The sequence below is a fragment of the Atractosteus spatula genome, chromosome 11 (assembly GCF_055471065.1).
Source record: "Atractosteus spatula isolate fAtrSpa1 chromosome 11, fAtrSpa1.hap1, whole genome shotgun sequence".
In the NCBI taxonomy this organism is placed as follows: domain Eukaryota; kingdom Metazoa; phylum Chordata; class Actinopteri; order Semionotiformes; family Lepisosteidae; genus Atractosteus; species Atractosteus spatula.
Window position 1 is genome coordinate 7,695,971 of NC_142716.1, and position 18,316 is coordinate 7,714,286.

Genomic DNA, 18,316 nt, shown 5'->3' on the forward strand with positions numbered 1-18,316 from the left:
TTTCTGTCTTTTTAACAGTATGCACTAAGACAAACATATCTAGACCATGTATCATTTTCTGGTAGAAAACCTTTTTGAGTTGTACAGCTGTTGCTGCTGCTGAGACCTGTAGCAGGACATGACATGACTAAACTTGGCAAATTATGTGAATTACAAACAACCATATGCTTCAGGGTCATCAGCCACATTATGTAGCTCTCAACTGACAGTCTCAACTGGCTTGTTTTGTATGCAGAGGAAGCAGGCAAAACTAAAATGCTACAAAACATAACAAGCTTTTGATTAAACTTGGATCCTAACAGTTTAAAAATATGTGACTCTGATTTAGAGAGATTTTAAGATATGCTCTTTAAATGAAATTCAGAAATCAATGTTTTAAAAAATGTAAAAACCGTAGGTAAAAAACATTTTATGGTAATTTTACTTAATTTATATCTTTACCTAAAGATATTGCGTGCAAGCTTAACCTTGCAACGTAAAAGGATTCTTGCTGTGTCCTCTATATCATTGTGAACAGTGCACATGAAGAAGTTTAACGAAACATTTACATTTTTATTCATCTAAATTATGATATGAGAGGATATCTCTATAAATTAAAATATCTTTAGCCCGCACGTATAAGGATGAATGGGAATAACCAAAAGGTGAATGACTGTATTAGTGTCAAAATACATGCCATACGTGTTGAGGCGTTTTGTGAAAATAACAAATACGGAGCACAAAACAAAAACAAAGTATAAATAGTAATTGCACTGAATTCCTTTTGCAGGCAATTTGCACAAAAATGTAAACAAATAAAAACAGAAATTGCACATTGTCATGTCGGTTAGTCGAACCACCAAACACCCCAAGAGGCCAGAGCAGGTGCTTACTGTTAGTATGGATGTTTTTCTGCCCTATATTACATTGTTCACGGTTGCCCCACTATGCAGAGTGAACACCTGGCCCCTCTGCAGCCTGGGCGCCATGTTCTTGCAGAAGCATCAAACTCTCCTGTTCCCCACCTCCAAAATCAGGCTGAGTCATAGCTGCCCTTTCCAGCCTCAAAGCTCCATCTCGGGTTCTTGCCAGGGCCTCCTCCAGCTGCCCACGGAGTGCCTGAATTGTGTCCAGCTCCCCCTGGAGGGCTTGACTCTTCTCAGAGCTAAAAGGGGCAGAACAGTGACACACCTCAAAATAATCTGCAGATTCTAGTCATGAAATCTCTCTTCCTAAAGTGACATCAGTTCACTTACTAACCTCTTTCTCCAGCTGGACAACATAGCATGGACACACTCCTAATTTATGACCTACATATTAATAATGAAAGAAAAGCAGATGCTACTTGACACAACAGAACAAAAATCCTAAAATCAAATGCATGATAAAAAAATATTGTGACAAAGCCTCTGAACTTTGGCTCCACATAATCCAACAATTTAAGACAGACAACTGCAGTACTGCTTTCTAAATTTAGTTGCTCTAGCTATGTGAAGTAAAATGTGTCTTAATATTAAAGATAGCTTACCTGTCACCATGGGTGTGCAGCTGGGCCAGACTGTGGTACAGCTCCTTCTCTGCTTTCAGAGCTTCATTCAGTTTCTTGTACTCCAAAACAAGCTGACCCAGAACATGCTGTAGAGACAATTTGAGCATTAACTATGCTCAGCAAACAAAGTCAGGCTTGTTTATGTACAGGGAATGGTGTGAGGAAGACCTGCTATTGCTTATTTGGATTTTACATTTTCTCCGAAATAAATAATTTTAGTAAAATAAGCCCGGGTTAGCCTTGATGCCAATATGTCGAGTACCTGGTGGTCAATGCTAACTTTGTCCTCTGCTTCCAACAGATTAATGGGCTGTCTTACTTCCTGTAGCTCCTGGGTGCGTTGTTCTGCCACAGGCAGGCCTGAGGGCTCCACCAGCCGACTATGCAGGTCCTGCCCACAGACAACACAGACATCCAGCTCAGGCTTTGGTTGAACAGACTGGGTCTGCCACAAACACAGCAGGCCACCAGGTTTCACTGGCAAAGTCATAACACAGCGCTACAAATAACACCACTGAGAACACAGACAAAACTGGTTTCACAGAAATCTAACCAAAACCTCTTTTATACATCACAGACCTGTTCTGTTGTGTGTTTATGACTACAGACTGCAAAACCTAAATGAAGATTTCAAATAAGTTGTCAAATGCAGGCATCTTTTCTAGAACATAAGAACTATTATAAATGAGAGGAGGCCCTTTGCCCCACCTAGCCTTTGGTAATTAGAAGCCAACTGATCCAAGGATCTCCTCCTGTCATTTCTTGAAAGAAGCCACTTCATCAGCTTCAACAACATGGCTGTGTAGCTTGTTCCATACTCCCACAACCCTTTGGGTTAATAAGTGCCTCCTGTTCTTGGTTTTAAATGCATAAGTAGTTACTGGTATACCCATACTGAACTATAAACTTTCAAATTCATTCACTGGACAGTGGCTTAGACGAACCTTGATGAGCCCGTCCTTGATCTGCAAGCTCCTGGTAAGGGATTCAATATTAGCCGCTTGAATCTGAATTTCTTCCCTCTGCTTGGTCAGGACAGACTGCAATGAAGACAGTTTTTGTTGCAGACAGAAATTGCAGGCATCTTAGAAAGCTCATGCTGCACCAGAATGAGGACCTCTAGAACGTGGCCCTACACGGTCTATTACCGTCATCAACACAGTACTGTGTGAAACAGAGGTTAAAGATTAAGGAAACTAAACCTTCTTAAAGATGATGGAGTTCTAAAAATCAGTGAGAGTGTATATATTTGTTTTTTACCTTTCTTTATTCAAAGTTCTTGGCCTAATTGTAATCCAAAAGGAAACTGACCTACTAAAATAAAGGAGAACTTTGTAAGTTTGCAGTACTTAGCAAAATAATATAGGCCCTGTATTTATACAAAGCAAAAGAGATGCAAGTCCCTGACTAATTTAGAACCTAATGAGATTTAAGTGTTTAAAGAGACAAGAGAATTTGTTTTTTTATTTCTTTTGCCTGGAGATCAGCATTTCTTTTGCCTGGAGATCGGCGGGGTCAACGCAGAGTCTCATACCTGGGCCTCCTGCTCCTTCCTCAGGACCAGCTGGAGGTCATCCTGCATGGCCTGCATGTCCATGTGGAGCCCACTGGCATCTTCACCCCGCCCTGCCAACACCGGAGACAAGGCACGTCACTGTACAGGGCAGCAACAGGCTGCTCTCTTTCACCCTGCTGTCACCCCAAGCCTCTCTCGCTGGGCAGGAAAGGAGGGATGACATAGGGAAAAGTGAGAAAACTTTTCAATCAGGAAAGTGACTTACCCTCTTCTCCGCAGGGAGCTAGTGTTTCTCCAGGCTTGGATGTAATCATGGGCTCGTCCTGGCCGTGTGGACCACACTGCATTAGCTCCTATGTTAAGGACAGGAGAGTGCTGAAGTGAAATTAGTCACCTATCACTGGAGCCATAACACTCTGAACTGCAACATAGAATCCAGGCACACTGTATTATTACCAGGAGTTTGTGCACACATGGGGTAACTATATGAAAACTAGCAAGAGGGCTGCCCTGTAATTATATGGGCAGGAACTGCCTCTTGTGGGCCGCACAGTGTTTTCAGTCTCCACTGGGAGCCTCTGGTCTCTACAGGAAGCTACATCACTCTGGCTCCAGGCTCTGGCCTGCACTGGCCTCTTACCTCAATGAAAGCGTCCTTCTCCTGCAGCAGGCTCTTGAGGCGGCCGATCTCGTTGCGGGGCCCCCCGCCGTGCTGCTCGCTCTGCCGGGCCAGCTCGCTCACCTCCCTCTCCCTGGCGTACAGCTGTCTGCGCAGCTCCTGCAGTTCCGCCGCCCGCTCGCTGATCACTCGGCTCAGCTGCCCCACCGTCTCCTGGGGAGAGAGAGCACGTCCACTGCAGTGCGCCCAGGAAGGGGCAGGTGCTTCCTGACACACCGTTTACGTCTGCTAGACGGCGTCAGGAAGCAATTAAAAAGGTCAACAAAAATGATGTGGCTGAAATGGTACAGTTTAAATCCAGGGAGAACGTTCAAGGAAAGTTTAGAATTTCAATCAATTATAAAATGACATAAGGCACCAGTAAATGCTCGTTTAGAATACTGTGTACAATTTTGGCCACTGCATTATAGAAAAAATACTCTCGAATTAGTCCGGAGAAGAGCACCCAGATAAATTCCAGGGCTTAAAGGAATCTCTACACTGACAGGCTGGAGGAACAGAACCCTCTTAGTCTTGAACAGAGATAATTACAAGGGCACCTGATACCAGTATTCAAAGTTCTCAAAGGTGCTCATAAAATCAACCTAGCGGACTTCATCAGAATGAACAGTGAAACGGAAACCAGAAGGAAAAAGTGGAAACCAGACAGAAGTGCATCTACAACTGAAAACAGAAGCCACTTCTTTACCGAGGAGGTTGTGGGAATATTTCTCAAGCTGCCCATTCATGTTATCGAGGCAGATACACTGGCTTATTTGAAGAAGGGAAGAATGAGATTCTTGGATTAATTACTTACTAGTAAACTGGCTAGATGGCCCAGGAGGCCTTCTCTCATTTGTAACCTTTCTTACGTTTTTGAAATCCTTTTAGGCATCAGGTTTCGGTCAGTAGATGCTGTGTAACTATAAACCAGCTCTGCGCCTGACGCTGGCAGGACCGCGTTGTGACGTGATTGTGCCGCCAGCGGGAAGGGTTACCCTGTTCTGCTGATCCCTGGTGCCGACGGTGTTGAGCAGCTCCTGGACCTCCCTGTCGTGCTCGCTGGCCTGCCGGCTGCGGTCTGCAAGCGCCTCCTGGAGCAGGCGCTCCTTCAGCTGCAGCCGCAGTCGGAGCTCCTCGGCCAGCTGGCTGCCTCCCACTGACACTCTGTCGAGCAGCGCTGCTGTTAGCTCCTGCAGCACAACACCCAACACGGGCGACACCGGCCATCATCAGACAGCAGAAAACAACCCTTCGCAGAGAAGCACCCACTTCACAGAAGTGTGACGCTGTTATTCGAACCTTGGCTTTTCAACAAGGGCTAAATCTGCCATCAAATACTTCATAATGATGAAAAGATAAAAGCACGTATCTTGATCATTTTATTCGAGTCCTTTTTGTTACCAAGATATATTCTGCTAAGAGAATTGCCAAAGGAGAGCGCTTAGGCCTCAGTGCTCTCAAACAATTCCCCACAGCTGGGGTGAGATTTGTTCATATGGTAACACAGCAATTGTACGACAACTTGAATTTTTACCTAAAGAAATGGAAGTTGTCAGACAGGATGAACTGCCTCTCTAACTCCATCTATTAAAGCTGCATAAAGCTGCAAACAGCCCCCGTGTGCTACGTGAGGAGGAAGGCAAGACATTTACAATTCAAACTGATACAAGACTTGTAAAAGCAAGCTAATGTTTCCCCCCAATTTACATTTTGGTCACTGAAACACAGTAAATGAGGCTTTATTAACTTTCATGGCCGATAACAACACAACTGGGGCGGTGCAGTAGCTCTGTGGCTCAGGGTCTGCGCCCGTGGCTGGAAGGTTGCCAGTTCGTATCCCGCGGCCAGCAGAGGAATCCTACTCAGTTGGGCCCCTGAGCAAGGCCCTTAACCCCAACTGCTCCAGGGGTGCCATATAAATGGGTGACCCTGCGCTCTGACACCCAGCTTCTCTCCCTGTCTGTGTGTCTCATGGAGAGCAAGATGGGGTCTGCGAAAAGACAAATTCCTAATACAACAAATTGTATATGGCCAATAAAGTGATCTTATTGCAGAATCTTAACCGGACACTTCAAGGTTTGCTTCAGGGATACCATTCAGCATTTACAGGTTGTACCTCTGCTTCCTTGGTGCGGCTGAGCAAGGAGGTCTGCAGCTGGCTGATAATGGCATCCCTCTCCCTCAGGCTCTGGCTGTGTTTGTCTTCTGCCTCCTGTTTCAGCCACTGCAGGTTCTTGCCAGATAGAGAGACCTGTTCCAGCTCCAAGGCCTTCACCCTCAGCATCCCATCCAGACTCTGCCAGAGAGACACACCTCTGCCTCAGGCACATGTCTGTGATCTATCATAAATGAACTTGTTAAAATAGCCCAGTTTTTGACTTATAAAGGCTAAGCATCTAATGTTTCTTCACTAAGCTGCAGCAAAGGTATTTAGGAATTTTGTTGGATTACTTTAGAACCACCAGGGTGTTTAAAAACAAAGTGAGTTATAACATCTAGGTGAAAACACGTATTGCTGTAGAAAGACTGAAGTAAAAGACAAGTAAAATGTAGACACATAACTCATGCAGCTTGCGTATGAAAACAGAGTAAACTGGGCACACGCTGCTGGCACGGTGAAGCAGCACCAGTCAGCCGTCTGCCTGGGCTGGCAGCCGGGCACCTACAGTGATCGTCTCTTCGTTGTTGGACAAGATGCAGCGCAGTCTCTCCAGGTCCCTCTCCTTCTCCCTCAGGGTCAGCTGGAGCCTCCGCACCTCGCTCTCCTTCTCCTCCAGACAGCGAAACTTCTCATCGATGGCGCGCTGGGGTCACGAGAGAAATGGAGAGAAACACCGTTAAGCCTGGCAGAACAGCTCTGTGACCACCCCGTCAGAGTCACACGGATACCTTTCTGTACAGCAAAGAGACTCACTCTGTATGAGTAAAGACAAAAAACAAACTTCCTTTCGGTATTTCAGGCGTAACCTTACTACCTGTGCATTCTTTTCCTGTAACAGTGTTTCAGTATTTGTGAGAAAACGTGGGGACCTTTCTTTTTGCCTCCTCTAATTACAATCTCCATTTTGGTCAGCGGTCGCCTAACCTCCAAGGCCCTGTCCCGGTCCTTGATGCGCTCCCTCAGTTTGTCCAGCAGGGCGTCTCGACTCTCGCCTGAGTCCTGCTGATAGTCCAGGTGCTCCACGTATTCCTGAGAACAGCACCCAGACAAGAGAGTCCAATTTAGGATACAAGAAAAACATTCAATCTCACTAACCTTGTGTGTCCCTCACCCTCATAAACCTTTACATGCGAGAGCCAGAGACATAAAAAAAACACTGGCGTCTATGTTCCTATAGACCAGCTCTCTGAAGCACAACTTCCTTTGTACTCATTGTAGAGTCCTCATTCCTCTATTTTTAACTAAATAAAATTAGGTAAACAATTTACTTAAAACAAAGTTTCAAAAACCTAACTGTATCATAATCAGTATAAAACACAACAAAACAACATGCAGGTAAACCATATAGCAGAATTAATTTCAGAATAAAGCACCTTAAGGTATTTGTTTATTTTCATTTTATTACAGGGTCTTTAGTGAAAACCTCATTTGTTTTACACAATGACAAAGAAAAAGTGTCCTGTTCATTCATTTCTATGAGACAACTGGGTTGTGGAAATTGGATAAGAATTGCTTTTTCACAACCTTTTCTGTCCTGGTTGGGCTCATCTGTCATGAAACACTTAGGTGGTTCTGAGTGTGCAATTTAAAAACGTAAAGGCAAAGGGGATTAAGTCAGGAGTTGCTATTCAGCAATGCTAATAAAAACAACTTTAAAAATAAATCCAGGGCCAAGCTTAATGGCACAGCTCCTGGTGAGATGCCGATCCTCCCATTGGGGGGGGGACACAGCAGGCGCCCTCACCTGAATGAGCTGCTCCTTCTCCTGCAGAGAGACTTGCAGCTGTTGGATGGTTTTCCCCCGCGCCTCAATCTCCATCTGTTTCTCTGCCTCCTTCTCCTTCAGCAGCCTGTCCCTCGCCTGCAGCTCTGTCCGGGCTTGTTGGAGAGCACTGCGTAGCTCCTGCAGGAGTACAACACACCAGGTCACAAGGGGGACAGGTGCGCTGTTTCCCAGTAACACGCTCCCCATGATGTCCTTAGTCCTAATTTTACCAAAGCTTAAACTACCATAATGCTCGCAGCACTGCGGGTAATGTTTTTTTTACCACAATAATACCTGGAGCACTTGACAAGTATGTTAAACTACAATAATAGAAACATCCTCTGAAGAGAAAAGCGTCAAGTAGGCAAGAAAAAGAGAATATTCCATTACAACCAATAGGTTCAGAAATGTCTGTTCTATGTTTTTGCAAGGAGACACGTTGTCAAAGTGATTCCTGGTATTAAGTACAAGAATATCTTTTGATTTTGTATGATAAGTAACATAAATATGCTAAGTACTTGAAGCAGGGCTGGAAGGAGTGATTATCTAGCTTATCTCTCGGTCTGCTCTCAGCAGTTCTTGCAGGAGTCCCACCTGGTTGTGTTGTTCTGTAGCCTCCCGGTGCTGTAGCGCCTCCTGCAGGTCACTGTGCAGGCGGTCGCGGTCGCGGGCCAGGTCAGAGGCCTGGCGCTCGCTGTGCCTGTGGGCTCGCTGGGAGCTCTGCAGCTCCAGCTGGGTGGAGAACAGAGAGTTCTGCAGGTTGAGGAGCTCGGCTTGAAGTGGTGGGAGCTGGGCAGGATCCAGCTCTTCCTGGGACACCTGTGAAAGGGGACCGGTTGTTTTTTTTCACTGCCTGAGATCTGACAGAGACCACGTCTCTGACAAAAACAGCCTGCATGAGATGTACCCATCGAGGCATTCTCACCTGCAACTGCTGAAGCTGGTTGCGATGGGCCATGTCTCTAAGTTTACAGAGAGTGTCGTTCTGCCCTTCAATGACCCGATATAGTTCCTCTGCCTGGAATACAAAGGCATTTAAATGAGTCAAGGAACCAGAAATCCACCCTTAAAATGTGACACACCTTCTATAAAATGACACCTTTCTATATACTAGGCGTATCTTTCCTGCTAAATCCCTGCGCTGTTCCATTTCGATCCGTTTTTGCAGCTAATCCTTCTGCATCCTATTCACCTCAGTGTCCTTGGAAGTCACGGTCTCACTCAGCCCCTGGATGGTGCGTTCCTGTTTCTGGGCTGCCTGCTTGATGGCCCGGAGCTCAGATTCCATCTCGCGCAACTTCTCCTGCAGCTTCTGCGGGGGAAAACAAAACGAAGCCCCTCAGCACAAAAGACCCTGCCCACCAACGGAGACTCGGCCCTATTATACCTTTGTTATTTGTAATCCAAGAGCACCCCGTACTGAATAAAAAATGAAGTTAACGTGCTTGTAGGAAACCTTTAAACAAACTGCTCTGTCGAGCACAAGTTCTTTGTTTTCGGTTTCTATATAACTGAGTATAACAGCAACAGAAAATTAATTTGATCAAATTCAGAATTTATAAGACATGTTTGAGTTGTGGTTTTGATAGTTGAAGTTACAAGCTTTTTTTTCTTCCCTTGAAGGTACAGAAATGATTAAAAACAAATGGCTGCCATCTTGCCAGTAGCTATAAACAGGCCCTACGAGAGGGAGGGCCAACAGTGCCATATAGCCGAGTCTCACCTCTCAGGGGGGCCTCACCTCAGCCAAGGGTGCATAGTCCCCCACATGAACCCTTTGGATGAGTTTCTTGACTTGAGTCGAATGTGGAACTTTTACCGTATACTGTGATTTTCGACTAAAGTCCACAGCTGTGAAAAAACGTGCCCCTTTTCAGTGCTGAATCTACCCTCCTTTAGGAGTTTCAAAATGCCCGCCTTAACCTTCCCATCATGCCATTCTTTACATTAAAATATTTTTTAACCCCACTTCCCAAACAATGAGGGGGGCCTCACAATGTGAAATGGCCCAGCCTCATCTGAGCTCTCGGAGGGCCTGGCTGTAAACTGTTTTTGTTTTTTTATTTCAATGTCATAGTTGGCGGTGACCACTGTGGACATTATGAAATGCGGTGTACCTTGTTTGTGGCTTCAGTATCATGGATCTTGATCTGCAGGGACTGCACCTGAAGCTGTGCTTTCTGCAGCTCTGTGACACACTGCCCGGCTGCACACTCGTACTGGTTCAACTGGCTCTGCTGCTCCTCAATCAGGTTCTGAAAGAGAGACAACTGACACTAATTAACAAGGGCCTTCAAATTCATTTGACTAAGAATTAAGTTACGATTTAATGGTAAGCAAGAGTTAAAGATTGATGTGACTCATTTTCGCAGTCAAGCAATCTGTTTTGTCCCACTGGATTTCACTGGATATAAATTGGATGTAAACTGAAATTTAGGCTACGCTCTGTAATTACTAAGTCACATTGATAGTATAGGAAATTCCAGAACTATACAAGCGATAATGTCAGGCAATTGTTACACCTACCAACACTAAAAGAATGTAAAACGCAATGCTAATAGAAAACAGATTCTAACAACTCCTGTCCTCTTATCTCTTTCTTCGATGCATCATCGTCAATATCTCACAGAGTATGGGAGCCAAGGAGAGACTGTGTTCTGTCTGTTCGAAAGTGATAGACTATCAGACTGTATTAACTGCCTCAAACCCCAACACGCTCACCACATGGATAATTATTCTAACACACTGTGTGAAAGAAGATTCCAGGTAAAACAAAAATATATGCCTGAATGAATGTCCATCAATACTATACTATATTTTACCAAATGCAATGCTGTTATAAACCCTACAAATTAAATTGATTTTGAAAGACATTACGATCAACTACTCAGTTTAACTCAGCACTGCAATGCCAGTGAAAACTGAAAGTGCATTTGTCCACTGTATAGCTTCCTCAGGAAGCTTATTCTACGTAGGAATGCGTATTTCATTTCCTCATATTATTTATAATCTCTGTTCTCCAGACTCATTTGTTGTACTACTCATCTATGCACAAAATGTCGAAGGCCAGAAAAACAAACACTACCAGTCTTTTCATGAATCGTCCTAACATAAACTAAGACTGAAGCAACTTCTCATTACCAAACTCTATTTTAATTTAATTACCATGATACGAGAGTGCAAAATCCATGCCCTGTTTTCATCTAAACCGAATAGTAAATTGCATTTAACAAGAACTAGCAAAATTTCATATCAAACAAAAGACATAACAGAGACTGAAAATAGGACTATTCTTACACTGAAGCTACATTCTCATCGTATTACCATACTTTAGAGGGCATGGGATATCCCAACCACTGAGGGAAGGATATCAGAGATAAAATTGAATTTGCTCAAAGGAAACATATGTCCATGAGATTAAATTTTAGAATCATATGGAACTCCATGTAAGGAACTAAGGATCACAAATTCATAAATCACTCAGCTTTAAGGAGGGCTTGTTCATTTTTTTTTAAATAAATACTTCAGCATCAGCACGACAAAATTGTTGTTGCAGAGGTGGATAAACCAGTTTTGGGTTCAGTTTTCAGTTCACTTTACAGTCCCATGGGTTTCACCTCTATGATGAGAGACACACCTGTGTCATCTTTCACTTAACGAACTGACTTTCAACAAAAATTCAAAATATAACCCTTCAAACACCGATTTTATTAAACACCTGAAAGGTTTACCGCTCTACTTTACTGTAAATCTAAGTGATTTTTTTAAAATTTAGAATGTGCCCATGTGTAAGCAGCTTTGAATAAATTGTACTTTGCTCGTGAACTTTGCTTTCTCTTCAGTTTTTGTAAAGTACTGTGGTACAGCATACGTACCATGGTATGTAGTACAGTAAAAAATGTGATATTTTTCTGCCTCTAAATCTGTGAATCCCAGTAGAAGATTGTCTGACTGATCCATTTTTTACCTCAATGTTTTTAATCTGATTACGGTCACATGTGTGAATAACTCGCACTGCATTAACTGCTATTACAATGACCACAGAATACAGTCTAGAAGACAAGATAACTGAACATCTGCTGGATGTCTTTTTTATAAGATATTAACTATAAGAGTAAAATCTGGGTGATAGCAAAAGTTATATAGTGAATCCAACACTATCACAGATGCTCAGGGATTTTTTTGTGAAAATACATTCAGGGGAATGTTAACAGAAAAGCACATGTGAAGAAACTGGCTGTCCTTAGCTCTAGAAGGAGAGGATGTGGCTGTAACTATTGTGCTGCATCACATCACTGAGGTAACCGTTGTCATGCCAATGCTGAAGTTACCAGAATGATCAAAAGAGGCTGGCACATGTCCAGAGAAGGCAATCAAGGAGCAGATTATCAAGAGCACTGTGGTCTAAAATCTCTGAAAGTACATAAGATTACCCAGAACTGATTACACAACGATTTGCTGGCCATTCAAATACTCACGAAATATGATGCATATTCATAAAAGTACTGCATTGACATTCGCTACATGTCTGAGCTTCAGCCGTGCAGAAGCAGAGTGCAAGACACTGCATTTAGAGAGATCAAAGAACTCCTTCCAGAAGCACAGCTTCAAATAATGTTATGTAACCAAATTGTAAACATAAATGTGGTCATAAGATTCAATTTTATACTAATGCCAACAGATAATACTAAGGGAGGTTAATGCCTAAATGATTGTGAGGGTTTTACTAATGTCCTGGTATCATTTCTTGTTTAAAGATCACTCCTTCCCCTTCTACAGCTATCTCACCTACATTAGAATTCATAAACCATCTGGAATGCGTCGCCCAACAAGATGCTTTGACATGGGCTAATAAAACCTTAGGAAAATCACAAACCCCACTTCACGTTGCCTGATCAGACATAATACTCCAAGGAAAGTCACAGTGAAAATTCTTTATCCAGCTGCACTATTTTTAAGCACACTGACAGCAGAGTGAAGGATGTGAAGATGTCACTGAATGGCAGTACTGGGACTTCTACCTGAAAGCTAAAGGGCATGTACTCCTCATAGACATCCTGCCAGAGCTCCTCTAGTTCGGACAGCTCCAAGTGCATGTCCTGCTGAATTCTGGGAGGCACCATCTCTTGAAATTTGGCGGGAAATTCGGAGCCAGTGCCGTAAGGTGTCCTGAGTGTCAAGTCGGCAAAGGCCATTTTGCTGTTAGGTCCTGGGGGAACAGATTTAACCAGGACTGGCAGCTTGCTTCCCCGTGGGCTCTGGATGGGCCTGTACTCAACGTTTTTCACCAGGCTGAGAGCCAAGTCCAGCCTGTTGGCCTGCGCGGCCATATTTTGCTGCTGCAGGGCCTCTTCCGGCCAGGAATCAAACTTCTGGTCCTCTCTCATCTCTCTCTCCGCTTCCTCGTCCTTGGCGGCGGGCTGCCCCATCTCAACAGCCGTGTCCAGGGACTCCACCGACGAGCCGGGACTCATTCTCTCCGAAACATCCGCGTCTTCCCCGCTCGTTTCGCCCACCGACTCGGGCACGGTGGCGACGGCCACCGGCTCCTCTCCGCACACGCTGCTCATCACGCTGGCCGAGTACCGCGTGGAAGGCCCGCAGGAGATGCTCCGGGCCAGCTTCCTGGGCACCTTGCAGACGGCTTCGTAGTCCGAGTCGGCGACGCGCAGAGCCGCACAACCGCGGCACCTCCTCGAGCGATGGACGGAGATCTCGGAGGCATGGCAGTGGTGGTGAGGGTCTGCCATTTGCTCCTCGTGCTCGGCCCAGGATTCATAGCCCGAATAGGCGAAGTCCTCCTGGAGCAGAGCGCTGTACCGGACGTCAGGCAAGCCGGAGATGTCCACCGTGCCGTCTCCGGCCTTGCCCTCCGGGCCCGCCTCGTCGCCGTTGGTCTTGCGGTACAGGCTCCCGATGCACTGCCTAAGCCGCTCCTTCTCCTGCAGCAGCCGCTGCAGCCGCTCGATGGACAGCGCCTCGATCCGCGCGATCACCGTGTCGAACCGGTACACGCGGTCCAGCATGAAGGCGCACTTGCTGCAGGCGAACTCGCGCTTGCCGTCCCGGGTCAGCTCCCGGCCCAGCACGTGGGACAGCAGCACCTGCAGGTTGAGCTTGGAGGCCGTGTGGAAGATCCAGCGGCGCTGGTTGCCGCAGAGCTCGCGGGCGCAGATCCGGCAAGCGTCCTTCATCCTGGAATCCAGCATGGGCGCCCTCTAGCGGCAGGGAGGTCTCAGCCAAAGTAGGTCTCTTGAGCAGCACAAATCTGATTTGTGAAAGTTTGCCACCGGAGGCAACCAAGTGTGGTTTCAGAGCCAGCAATGTGCAATTAAACAGTGTAATATACAGTACAATTTTAAAAGTTATTTTCCTGACAACATAAATTAAGTGGACTTTTAGCCTGAAAATACTCAAGATTATCAAAGTTATTTGAGCAATTCAGTGTTTTGTCGTTCATGTGCAAAAGATTCCTCCCAGTGAAGCTGCGAATTTTAATTGTTCAATGGAAAACAGAGATAAATGGCCATTTACGACTTGAAGCGAAATTTCAAATTAAATGAGTTCAACAGCTGCTTTTCATACTTATAATCGCAATCAGTAATCAAAGACCTCTTCCTGCAAAGGCTCAATATCTTCAGTGTACCGCTGGATTCGAGGCCAACATCCCGGCAGAGCATCTCCACGCAAATACGCATAAAATACTTTAAAGCTACCCTGGGTACCAAGACAGAAAAGGCTCAAAATCGTGTCGCTTGCACTAAAATAACACGATTACATAGGATAGCTGCTTCGTGTTTTTACTCTTAATATTGGAAGAGACAAATAACTAAAAGGTGAAATTCAAAACAGATCCCCTTCTGTTGTTACGTTGCCAGTCCATTTCAATTTTGTAATGGAAATCCTGATGCAATAAGCGTGAAGGATTAAAGGAACATCCAATTGCGCGTTTAAGACAGCGTTTTCCGGGAAAACAAAACCATTATTTGTCACATCTTAGAAACGGATTTCCCGAACACGCGATGCCTGCGCATCTGCCTGATGAAGCTCAGCCTAATCAAAGGGCTCGCAGTATCATCACCGCCGCTGCCGTGTAATCCGACTTCAGTAACACTCCCGAAATCCACGGTCCCCGGACGAAGGTGAAAGTGATTCGAGGAATCCGATCCTTATCTACAAATTACGGACGTCCCGTTGTATTTGCGCTTCATTATTTACATGTACTTCGCTCGGATAACGAAGCTGCTGCCCGAAATAGATCCATTGAAAAGCTCGCAATGATGTGGCAAGACTGTAACCAGCTAGCGCTGCTATGGCGGGACTCACCATTTTAAAAAAATAGGGGTATCTGTTCTAGCAATCATTCCCCAGAGCCACTGGAATGAACGTGTTTGAAAAAGACTTAAGAGACCCTCTAAAATGTAATATCACAAATTGTTTTTTTTTTTACTCGATTTGTTAATAAGGGTATAAAATGAAATCTGCTCCCCATTCTACAACACTGCCCCTCCTGCGAAACGTTGGTACAGCCCGAGTGCAAGTAATTTGCATGGAGCCCTGTGCGAGCAGTGATCTAGCGTTCACGCCGGCAGAGGTGAAATGCTGAATTCCCCGGTTTAAAGGTGAAGATCACGTTAAACTGGCTACCTCTGTTCGCTCAAAACATGCTTTATGCAGCCCTTCGGAAATGTGTGCTTAAAACGTGGAAAGCGTTAATGACTTATTTTAGTAGAATTACCCACGAGTAAATACTGTTGAATAAACGTCTTTTCAGTTAAGAAAAAATACAATTACGCCAGTGTACCGAGACATTTTATATACAAGTGGATGTGGGTTTCAAAAACATCCAGTGTATCAGCAGGGGGTGTTAAGCCAGGAGTCCTGTCTGAATTCCACTCTGGGCTTGTACGATATAGCCTCCTTCAATTAAAGGCAATTTCTCACCGAGCCTGAGCTGCTGTGCGTTGGGGCTTCAGGCACAGAATAGCTGCCACGCGTCACCCAGGTGGAAGCTGCCATTGGCATAAAAAGACCCATATACTTTATGCGCAAGTAAATAAATAATTAACTGGAAAACTATGTTATTTAAGAGAGAATTACTGTACGTCACTATGAATCACTGTACTCCACCTATTTGTCTCTTGCAGAAAGCCCTTTGCTGGTAAAAAAAAACGTTCTTACATTTATTAAAAATAGCAGGTCAGACCCTAAACGAACACGAAATGCAGGTCTCCAATGTCAGTCAGCGTACTCTTCATCTGGGAGTGTGGTGCTGATAAAACCAAGCCTACAAATCACATACACGATGACTTGAAATATAAACTTCAAATATGACTCAAATCTAACTGAGAGAATGAAAGAGTGTAAAGCTCTACCAATTGTATTCAAATGACTTCATCTTGTATAGGAACACTGGAAAACTTCGAAGGACTTTGAAAAGATGTGTGTCATACTTTGATGCATTTCTGTTGTTTTAGTCAGCTTTTAAAGTGGACGTGTCACCAAACTACCTTTCTCTAAAGTACCTTTCTTTCTCTAAAATTCTTTAAAGTCTGCATTGTCCTTTAAGAATCATACCCTAGCAGTAATATGGGCATGCCTTCAGAGCTTGCCAGTAAGAATAATTATAGCCAGAGGGACAAGATGAACTCCTAATCAAAACATGCAGCATGCCCTGCGGATCTCACCTGCAAAGCACCGCCCACTGTGACCGACAATTTTGTGCGGTATGACTTTTGCACTATTTTGTTTTTGCTTGGAAAAGATTCGTACTTTGCCTGAACACCACCACGTGCAAATGTGCTTTCAGTTGTTGTTCTGTTGCTTGGGAAGGAGGGGGACAAATACTTTCACAGCTCTGGTAAACTACTGCTCAAAAGAGGAAACACAGCTTTGCTGACCAGTATCTTTGTCAGTCTGCGTGAACCCTTGAGGTGCATTAATACTTAACAGTGGTCACAGACGAATGCATCTTTTGTTGAAAAAAGTCTATAGTGGTTACATTCTTGTAACAAAGGTGAGCCATTCCATTTTTGTTTTGTTTCTACCATCCAAGAGCATCTGTAGTGCTATTAGGGCTTTTCCTCCCATAGCTCAAATATGTCTTGTGGTTTTGAAAGACGGGGGAAATCATTCACCTAGAGTGCACAGATAGCCAGCAGGGCAAGAACACAGGGAGGGAATCGATTTAAACAGCCTTTTCCTCTTGCCGGGCCTAGTCAGCTGTATCCATAGGCTTCCTCCCTCCCAACAGTGAGAGAAGTGACAGCCTGGCTGTGAAAAGCCACATGTTGTGTGCAGAGCTGTGAGCAAACTCCTAAACAATGGGCTGACTTGGCACACACACAGACGCATGGGACCCACAGCAGGGACAGTCTGGACACTTGTGTCTCAGCGGGGGGTGGCTGATGGCTGTAAATGAATAACAACAGCCAGAATCTCTGCATAAGCCATTCCTCTTTGTCCAACATCACTTTTGAGAGGAAAACCTGGAATGAAGTTCCGTGCAGTAATTTGAATTACAGTGCAACGGAGACTAAAATAACTACCCCCCCACCAACGCTGGTAAAAATGACATATAATGACTAAGTAAATGACAAATATCCTTGAAATGCCATGACTGAGAAATGTGATGAAGACAAAGAGAGCTTTCCATTTTTTTAACAAACAATAAAAATTAAATAATTATGACAGAATTACCCCCAAAGGATTTGACTGCGGAAAAATGACCCTGATGTGCATATATAAACACATGTACCACCCGCTATAGGTAATGTATGTCTGTTCATAAATAAAACAGGTTTCATTTTTTCACCAGTTAATGTTAAACCTGGATGTAAATATTAATCTCTTATTACAATAAGTTCCATTTTTCATAATGAAAAAGTGATTATTTACATTAGTACAGCTTGTTGGGACGTCACTGTTCTTACACAGTTTAGAATAAATTATAACATCTCTGCATGTTTACTCTTAAACTGGACCAGCCACAAGAGAGATGTATGAGCTTTCAACAGCCTTCAACAATATTGAGAACTGCAATTAAAAATCTATTTATTCTAATCAGTGGGAGTTACTAAACCTTACAGTGCAATTAAGGCACTTGATCGTGTTCCTTCAAAAGTGACAGCAACGACACAATGTAACACTGTAAGAAGCCTGGAGACAAAATGGCTAACTGAATGTGATATTAAACTGACTAATCTTTTTTAGTACCTTACCTTCTCCCTTTTCAAGTTTAAACCAGTTAGGTCAAATTTATGCGTCAGTTCCCAAATAAGAATTAATGTCTTTTTTTAAAAACACCTATAAAGTCAAACTGGTATCACTAAATTCCTATATAATTAAGTTCCAAGGTTTTCATCACAATAAATATTGTTGAATTTCCTCTGTCTAATGTCACACCCTCTGACCTTGTGAGATTATTTGCTCCTTTTGTGCAGACACTTTTGGGCAATATCAGTCTAAATCAGCAAAGAGACACTTTCAATTACAGCTGGGAAGCATATCTGAGAGGGTGTTGGCATATCATTAGCTTGTCATCTGTTTCTACAGGGAGTCTTTGTATAATTGGACCCATTTTAGGTTATAGATAAAATGCATTCACAAAAAAAGCATTTAAAATGCATTTATACACATCATTAGAAAACGATAAGGAAAGCAAACACTAATCATCATCAGTGACA

At 44.0% G+C, this 18,316-nt stretch overlaps 1 protein-coding gene across 10 annotated transcripts in view; it reads right to left on the reverse strand.

Moving 5' to 3' along the window:
- pde4dip (phosphodiesterase 4D interacting protein) overlaps positions 1-18,316 on the reverse strand; it is an 88,544-nt gene that overhangs the window by 29,774 nt on the left and 40,454 nt on the right. For 7 of the 10 annotated variants that reach the window (XM_088926525.1, XM_088926523.1, XM_088926522.1 and 4 more), the window contains exons 1-17: positions 12,653-14,951; positions 9,749-9,886; positions 8,824-8,943; positions 8,557-8,649; positions 8,226-8,450; positions 7,611-7,769; positions 6,791-6,895; positions 6,372-6,509; positions 5,822-6,001; positions 4,701-4,895; positions 3,685-3,876; positions 3,310-3,397; positions 3,063-3,154; positions 2,473-2,568; positions 1,791-1,919; positions 1,508-1,614; positions 1,005-1,144 (exon numbers count right to left, since the gene is read on the reverse strand). In XM_088926525.1, coding sequence (XP_088782651.1) covers positions 1,005-1,144; positions 1,508-1,614; positions 1,791-1,919; positions 2,473-2,568; positions 3,063-3,154; positions 3,310-3,397; positions 3,685-3,876; positions 4,701-4,895; positions 5,822-6,001; positions 6,372-6,509; positions 6,791-6,895; positions 7,611-7,769; positions 8,226-8,450; positions 8,557-8,649; positions 8,824-8,943; positions 9,749-9,886; positions 12,653-13,840 — 3,385 coding nt within the window. In that variant the 5' untranslated portion in view covers positions 13,841-14,951. Of the gene's footprint in view, positions 1-1,004; positions 1,145-1,507; positions 1,615-1,790; positions 1,920-2,472; positions 2,569-3,062; positions 3,155-3,309; positions 3,398-3,684; positions 3,877-4,700; positions 4,896-5,821; positions 6,002-6,371; positions 6,510-6,790; positions 6,896-7,610; positions 7,770-8,225; positions 8,451-8,556; positions 8,650-8,823; positions 8,944-9,748; positions 9,887-12,652; positions 14,952-18,316 lie in introns of those variants that run through there. The other 3 variants (XM_088926524.1, XM_088926526.1, XM_088926519.1) reach the window with 2 other exon arrangements.